Source organism: Engraulis encrasicolus, chromosome 2 (assembly GCF_034702125.1).
Source record: "Engraulis encrasicolus isolate BLACKSEA-1 chromosome 2, IST_EnEncr_1.0, whole genome shotgun sequence".
In the NCBI taxonomy this organism is placed as follows: domain Eukaryota; kingdom Metazoa; phylum Chordata; class Actinopteri; order Clupeiformes; family Engraulidae; genus Engraulis; species Engraulis encrasicolus.
Window position 1 is genome coordinate 24,563,102 of NC_085858.1, and position 8,893 is coordinate 24,571,994.

General features: G+C 44.6%; 1 protein-coding gene across 1 annotated transcript in view; it reads right to left on the reverse strand.

Moving 5' to 3' along the window:
* Positions 1-224: 224 nt before the first annotated feature.
* mapk8ip3 (mitogen-activated protein kinase 8 interacting protein 3) overlaps positions 225-8,893 on the reverse strand; it is a 55,218-nt gene continuing 46,549 nt past the window's right edge. The window contains exons 26-32 of the mRNA XM_063184537.1: positions 8,610-8,758; positions 8,034-8,205; positions 6,775-6,888; positions 6,400-6,438; positions 5,435-5,599; positions 4,987-5,142; positions 225-2,234 (exon numbers count right to left, since the gene is read on the reverse strand). Of these exons, the coding sequence (XP_063040607.1) occupies positions 2,113-2,234; positions 4,987-5,142; positions 5,435-5,599; positions 6,400-6,438; positions 6,775-6,888; positions 8,034-8,205; positions 8,610-8,758 (917 nt within the window). The 3' untranslated portion in view covers positions 225-2,112. The remainder of the gene's footprint in view (positions 2,235-4,986; positions 5,143-5,434; positions 5,600-6,399; positions 6,439-6,774; positions 6,889-8,033; positions 8,206-8,609; positions 8,759-8,893) is intronic.

The window sequence follows — 8,893 nt, forward strand, 5'->3', positions numbered from 1 at the left end:
ACCGATATACACATGTTATTACATGGCCTTAATACTTGTGTAAGTACACCTAATTTATGTTTAATAATGGGAAGTAACCGGTAGGGATACAGGGAGTCCCACTTTTTCAAGCTATGCCATATTTTGCTGTCTGTTCATCCAAATACCATGTGTGAGATATTTCAGACACATTGCAGATCACTAGTTACCACCACAAAGTTCATTTCCACCACCAGAGTCTGTTTGTTCATAGCACGAATATGTTTAATATTTAATATTTAACCACAATGATAAGAGAACAGAGAGAGTAATGATGAGTTTACATACAGAGAGCATCAAGGCAGGGAGATCCATCTGACAGCTGTCAATCAAAACAGGCAACCGTGTGCAGGCCTCAGTCCAGCAGCTGCCACTCCTCAAAAAAAACGTCAAGGGGAAATCTCATTGGACGAGTGCCCTCACAGCTCACTGATGACTGTCTTTAAGTCCAATCCCTGATTGGTTGGAGGCAGATGCAGTCATTTGTTGCTCATGTGCTCACTTTCATCACTTCGCCCACATCACCTTCCTCTGTCTCTGGTCACTTGCTATGTGCCTTTCAATCACATCACCATCGCCAGTCAGTCCACACCTTTCACCTGCTATGTCTGTGCTAATCTACTTGTCTGTCTGTCTGTCTGTCCCTTTGGTCCGCTAAGTTCCTTCCCATTATGTACTGTGTCTATGACTATTGTGTCTATGCATTGGTAATTTTTCACTCTCACTCCCCCTTCCTTCAACCCAAGACATTTGTCACAATGCCCCACCATTCAACACAAAAAGACCCAAGTTAAATCTGCACCTTCATGTAAACACGTCATTCAAAGGCCACTTGAAGTGCAACTCCTTTTTGCAATTAGGATCCAAGTGCTAACCTGACCCTAGCCAGATGAATGCTTTGCTCAGTAGCCACATTTGACCTTGTGTGGCCTCTGCAAGGGCACTATACTTTACAAGGGGATTTTATTTTAAGTTGCATCAAAAATCTTGTTTTAAAGTTCTGCGGTGCCTCTCAGCATGCTTATTGCAAACTCTCACTGCCCGGAACATGAGTATCAATGACAAATGGGACACACACAATTACACTCCCTTCCTTGTACTCACTCACTTACCAATATGCACTTGCCCGACCAATCAGAGACACCTGTCACAATACTCTCAACCAATCAGCTGCCTGTGTTAGGGTGTGGTGAGGGGTGGGGTGGGTGTCAGTGAGCTGTGAGCTGGTCCCCAATGAGCAGTCAAGTCACAGGATGCAGATGATCAGGAGGTCAGTGTGGATGAGGAGGAGGAGAGAGAGAAATAGAGAGATGGAAGGAGAGAGAGAGAGAGAGCGAGAGAGAGGGATTTTTGGACATGGGGGCGGGGGGGGGGTTGGATGTTTTGGCTGTCCTCAGAAGGTTTGTCCACGTCCATATTTGGCTGGTGTCTTGCTATTGGTATGGGCTGTTGTGTATGTAGTAGCAGTAGTAGACAGTCAGCAGTAAAAAGGCTCTCAGAAGGAAATGGTGTTTAGCAGTGCAGTTTTTTTTTTTTTCGGGTGGAGGGTGGGGTGGTATGGGATAGGATGGGAGGGGGCTGGCTTCCAACCAGAAATGGATGCATACAAGGAAAGGTATAGGGCATTTTGTAAATGAGGATGACAATTATGTGCGGAGGACTTAAGATACATGGCCAGAAGGAGTAGTTTTTAACAGAGCTTACAGCAGGTACAGAATTGACAGGGTAGTTACAGTGCAGTGTAGGTGGGGGGCGGGGGCTCGGGGGGTGGGGAGTACTTACAAGGTAAGGGAGGAGTACATTACAAGGCATTGGGGAGGTAGTTACAGGAGAGAGGGACTTGAGGGGAGTCATGTCCGAAATATATCACTCATTCACTACTTAGTTTTGTTTCCTACATAGTGTGCACCATGTAGTGTACGAGTGAACGTTTCGGAGTGAGCCATTAGTTACAGGGGCGTGGGGGCCGTCATAACATTGTAACATTGTACAAGGGGGGGGGGGGTTTACAGGGCATTGGCATAGGTAGTTACTGGGAGGAGTGGAGGGGAGGGGGGTTGGTGGCGGTGGTGTCAAGGTGGCAGGTCTCTGTCGTCACTCGGGGATGTAGGACACCTGCCAGACGATGATGTGACTCCTTTCGGCTTTGGAGAGTGCAGGCTTCATCTGTGGAGCGCCTCCGTCCCCTTCTTCCGTTTCATCGTCCTCCCCGTCACCTGTGGCGAGAGAGGGGGATGGGTATGAGTAGGATGAAGACTGTAGTGCATGATATATTAGGCATAACCGGGTCTTACTGTACCTGCGTACTGATTTCGGACAGGGTGTTGGGAGCTCCCTTATTAAAGGGCAACTCCTGCCAATTTCAATGTGCTGTTGTATTGCTCACGCTACCCTTGACTTGTCAGTACCCGGTGACGTCGCATTTTTTGGCTCAGCCCTTTCCGAGATACGAGCTATTCAAATGGTTGCAACTTTTGTTTACATTTCAAAAAAACATTTTTATTTATTCCCAAAAACATCCAAAAGGTTATGCAACATCAGCAGACAGCTAGCAAACAGCGATACCTTTTGGGAAAATATTTGGAGTAGGCCTTTGCTCAGTTGCCCCCATTAGAATAGCTCATATCTCGGAAAGGGCTGAGCCAAAAACTGCTGCGTCACCGGGTACTGACAAGTCAAGGGTAGCGTGAGCAATACAACAGCACATTGAAATTGGCAGGAGTTGCTCTTTAAGCACCACTTTTAGGGGAGAGGGGTGAACTCTGTGGAAGTTTGAAAGAAGTTTGGAAGTTTGGATCTGGCTTCACCTAATCAGTAGGTAGCTATACAGTTATGCAACACTAGACATCACATTGGTAACCCCTGACAAAAGTCGGTCGCGGCCATCTTCGTTTGGAAGGATGAATGGACATAAATTGGCAAGGAGACCATTACATTACATTACACTACGTTTTGCAGTCAAGGGCATAATCATAGTATAACACTATAACACACATACAAAGTGCACAGGAATAAACGGAACAATAAGTGAATGCCAAGTGGGGTTAATTTTTAAAGTAAGTAAATTATGGCAGTAAAGCAAAATGTTTGCTGATAGTAAGACAAACATAGGAACTCTGTACCAAGATAGCAGCGCCTGAGGCGTGCCATGCCAAAAGGTGTAACGCTACCTATGGCTGTATCCCAATACTGTAGTGGGCACTGCTTCCTTACCAGTAGCTAACACTCAGCATCCAGTAGCTTCTACTGTATGTAGAAAGACAGCCAATAGTAAGCACAATTTGGATGTACTGTGCTACAACACCATCATTAATATGACCTTCCAACCGGGTCAGTCGCTGTAATTCCCGCCCCTGATGGCACCAATGACTGTACAATTGTCGACCGCCCGCAAACTTCTGGGATAGCAAAGTAGTAGCGAAGTAATCATCGTTTGCCTACTGCAAATATGACCAGATATAGAAAGTCATCCGGGTACCATTCGCCTCCTGGTGGAAAGCCTGCTAGGCTATTCGGAGACACTACATAGTCGATTCCTTATTTTTGCCTTCTACATAGGAAGGCAGTACGCACTTTCGGATGCAGCCATAATCTACAGTATGCACACAAGGAGCTCTTCATAGTTTGCCCGGCAACACTGCTCAAGACGTCCCTAATGAATTATGCACTTAACTCTGGTCTACAGGTTTAATGGAATGGTACTTGCTTGCGAGGAGAGTAATTAACGTTAAGAGCCTGGTAGAGAAGCGGATGCTGACTAGGCAAAAGGTATTGAAGTGCCACAAATGAATGCTCTTCATTTGTTCAATGAATATGAGTTCTTCTGTGTCTATCTGCCTACCTGTCTATCCATCTATTTCTTTTGACCACTTTTTCAGTATATTAACTAAATATATTACACTGTGTGTGCACTAGCCTACGCTGTAATACTGGACAACGTCAAGACACCTTATCAGGACACCTTTACACCACATTTTAAAAGAAATGTTATGTTCGAAATGCTAGACACCTCAATTTCTCTTGGGATCCATAAAGTAACTCTGCTCTACTCTACCCTAGTCTACTTTATCTTATTTAACCCATTTTAGACGGTGGTATGTGGTATGGTAGAGGGGGGCACACCTGGGACGCCAGGTGTTGCTGTTGAACCCCCCTCAGGGGTCGTGGGCCCATCAACGAAACACCATAGATGAGGGGGGGTGCCCGCCTGACGACCCCAATGACACCCTTACCCCCTCCTACCCACCCTGTGATGACTATCAGCCCCACCCACCTTTCTAAGGTAAACAAGGACTGTAACACCTAGTCCTAGGTATGCGGTCAGGCACAAGCCTGGCTCAGGGAGGAGGACGTCCCTGCCATGCAGAGCCCAAGGCACTTAAGGAAAATAACATCACATCCTGTGTTTTTAAAGCTGAGGCAGAGGGCACCTTTTCCCAAAAATGGCTAGGCATTCAGCGGGTGTCTTTTGCAGGTGCCTTAGGCTAAAATGGGTTAACCTATGATGGGTTTACATCACATCCTGTTGCCAACTACTAAAGTTAAGGTTGTCCGAGTTTATGCCACGAAGGAGGTGATCAACTCAGCTTCCAGGGTGCACGCAATTGGTGTGCACTTCACAATCCAATAGAAGTTATAGCAGAGAGGATGGATAGATGAGGAGACTTTTCATAAGGAGTTCCTTCTATGATGTAAGAGTCTATGCTGCATGTCTATGAGCTGAGCTATGAGTAGCAAGGGCTCAGAATGAAAAAGTCACACCCATTTAGGAGATCGTAATTGATCCCACTTTGTTGCATTAGTGATCCGTACAGTAGAACAATTTACTGTACCTTGGTCAACACATTGAAAGTCTTTGGTCATGTGGTCATAAGCTAGAAACGGCATAATCATACTGTATATCTGACTTGTCCAGAGAGAGAGAGAGAGAGAGAGAGAGAGTGTGTGTGTGTGTGTGGTCTGACTCACCAATGCGGAAGTCAATGTAGCCCTCTCCTCCGCTGAGCACCAGTACATTCTGAACACTCTGAGTACTCTGAGTTTCCGTCTCCGCAGCAGGTGCCGAGGACCCTGATGGGCTATCTAACACAGTCACACTGCCGTTCAAGGTGGCCAAAACATTGCCTGTTGGGAAAAGAAAAGTAAACACACACAGTACATATGAAATACATGTATACCATCAACTTGAAATGACATAGTTCCCATTTGGATCAAAACAAAAAAACACCTATTTCCTAATTCCTGAAGGTTTATTTTGACTGAAAACCAGAATAGTGTTGTATGTACTTAATGTGTAGAAAATAATCTACGTGTATATCTAAATTTACAATGTAAATTATTACTATGTTATCATTATTATGTCTGGATTTACAAGGACTTACACAGAATCTATTCGTATCATCAAGTGTCCACAAACCTGGAACAGATACAAAGAACTTGACGGCATCTCTGTGTCCGTGGAAGCAGAGCTGTGCCTGAGCCATGGAGCAGTAGGGGATGAAGCTGCCATTGTTCTTCTCTGCGCTGTCGTCCGCATACACGTGGATCACGCCCCCCGACGACGTCGGAGACACTTTATTCGCTGCAGACACAGAGTGACAGCTATTCACAGCCAATCCAATGGCAGAATACACGTTGCGTATATTCACGTTGCTAATTCATCTAATAGAAGAGCCTTAAGTACTACCTAGTGTATTAGAAGGCACTTCCTGTAGGTGAATTTATCCAGGTTCATCACTTGACTATGTCCTTGGAGTAAAACCCATACTTTCCTGGGTATCTGAGCTATCATCACCACTGTCTGCTTGAGGACCATGGTTTTCAGAACAGTGCACACATTTTCGGTAACCAAAGGACAGTGGACCACACAAGAGAAACTGAACCAAGAACAGTTGTTTGTTACTAAGGCTGTGGGGGGTGTAAGTCATGACGTGAATGTGCAAACAACAACAACAGAAAACAAAAACATCTGCTAAGTGGTAGAAACCAAATGAAATCGACTGACGCGATACAGGAACATTAAAAAAAGAACATTCAATGTTAGCTCTTACACAGATCTATAAAGCAAACTTGTAGGTAAAATCACACAAAAGACGAAAAGTAAATAAATAATACACGGCTACCACTTAAGACATAATAAATACAACACAGACACGCGCCACCGCCCATGCAAACCCAAAAATGCATCTGTAAACAGAAAGTGCAAAAGAACCAAATCATGAGAGTCAGTCAAATCATACACACACAAGACGACCTGCTAAAAAAGAAACAAAAATAATTATGGATGGATGGATGGCTGGATGGATGGATGGATGGATGGATGAAGGTCAAGCTGGCCATGGAGGGAGGGAGGGAGGCAGGCCAGGCACAGCAGCCACTTACCCCTCAGGCCCAGGAGCTGTCCCCGGTGAAGCACTACCGCTACGGGGTAGGAGCAGGGGGAGCAAGAGGGAGGACAAGAGTCACAGTCAAAACAGACAGAAGGACGGAGGTACGTACGGGCAGATGACAGGATGACAGAGAAAGACAAACATGTGCGAGGACAAGGGGAAAGGAGAAGGGGGGGGGTAGAGAAACGTAATAGATAGGCACAGAACCGTACAGAAAAAGAAACGTGTGAGAGAACAGAAGAACAGTAAGAACTGTTGCCCTCTGGCTTTTCTGTGTCTGTAGGGGTATGTTTTCAGTTTGTCTTTCTGACCAATGGAAATGAGCCTTATACAGTAGAACTGTAAGAAATGATGATGTTTCACTTACTTTCAGTCAGTGGGATAGAAATAATCACACCGTTCCCTGTCCCCACCCACAATCTGTTTCCTGCGATCAGCAGCGCTGTGATTCGTACAAAGGAGAAGCCGAGTTTCCCTGTGCCTGTTAATTTAAGGAAAACAACAAATGAGCTGAAGATGTGATGAATTACATTATCCTATTGATGGTATATGATCCTATAATGTTCAAGGACATTCAGTTATGCAGTGCCTAATTTCCACCCCCGGGGATAAATAAAGTTACTCTACTCTACGCTTTGCATATGTTTAAACATGATTCATTAGTGGTGTGGATTGGCACTGCCCTCACGATCCGATTCGATCACGATTCGGGAGGTGGCGATTCTATTCGATTCGATTCGATGCGATCCGATTCTATTCTACAATGCATTGCAATGCATTACATTTCTACTGAAAGCAAAGCAAACGTTTAATCAGTCATGATGAGGCAATACAAGCAGTCATACTGAGCAACAATTTATTGGCTGTTTTCTGTATCAGTCTTGCAATGTTTTGAAGTGCTTTTATTTCATTTCTTTTGCTCCCGAAATATCCATGGAAGTAATTGAAACTTAAAAAAATTGCCGGATCGATTCTGGAACTTGCCGGATCGATTCTGGATCGTCCATGCCCCACATTGGATTGCATCGCCGAATCGATCATTGTTGACACCACTATGATTCATATTGCAAAACAATAGGATACAAATGCCTCCAACCTGTCTGCTACCCTGTATCCTACAATATCACACCATATTACATCCATGGCATCAATAAAATAGACGAAAGACTCTCTACAGTATGTCAGTGCTATTGCAATGGAACACTATCCTATATTTTTAAGATATCCTACTGTGTTATATATCCTAATACATATTCTACTATAAAAACAACCAAAATAAAGCCTCTCTGACCAAGCAGAAAGGCTTGTTGATATGATATTGTAATAGAACTGTATCCTGTTTCATAGGATATTATACACCCTACTCTTATTATATTCTCTACTACACTTGCTCACATGAGGCTCAATGTCCACGTAATAGAGAATAATCTTATAGTACACTAAACTATAATGTCCTGCTATATTCTGTGACACGACCAAAACAGGTGGTGCCTGTGCTGACCAAGCATCTTGCTGACTTAATAAGGCTCTGTGCCGATATGATACTGCAATTCAACTGTATTCTACATTATAGGATATCATATACATATTCTACTATATTCATAACCAATATGAAGGCTTTCTGACCGAGCATCTTGCTGACGTAAGGCTCAATGTCCACGTCCTGCAGGTGCTGGTGTGTGACAGCGTGGTAGAGGCGTAGCGTGGAGTCCAGACGGATGGACACCCAGACACCATCACCAATCCAGGCCAGCTGCCGCACCTGGCTCTCCCTCCGCGGGTGGGCATCGAAGGATTTCTGGATAGAGTGAAGCATGACAGATGTGTCGGTGAAGCGACGGCAGCATTGTTTCAAAGAAATACATATTATTTGAAATATTTTAAAAATATATCTAAAACCTAATGAGTAATATGTCAGTTTTATTGTTGAGTATAATGTGCATACACATGGAAAATAAGTGTACTCTTTATAAAACGTGTGTGTGTGTGGATACTATTTCAGTTGTCACTGACATACTATAATGTGCACACGGAGTCCCAATGCTTCTTCACAAAACATTAAGATGAAAAACAGTCAGCCGACAACATAAAAGCATGTTTCTGTATACCCCCATACTTGCCACAGCAACAGCAATACATCATGCCGTGCGTGTCGTACTGCCCTTGCGTGGCGATTGGCTGAGCCCGGATCATGTGACTCACCTCTATTTGCATGCTCTTTGGCTGGATGACGTGGATCTTGTTCTTGTATCCGCACCACACCTTGTCGTGCACCACTGCCATGCAGCGGATGGAGTGGTGCGGCCGGCCCAGGTCCATCAGGTGGTAGTTGGACAAATCCCACTGCCCATCTGGATACGGGGGAGAGCAAATACTGTACATTAGACCAGTGTTTCTCAACTGGTGGGTCGCGACCCAAAATTGGGTTGCGGAGGGGTCATGGGTGGGTCGCGGAGCCTTGGTGTAAAAAAAACGTAATTCTGAAA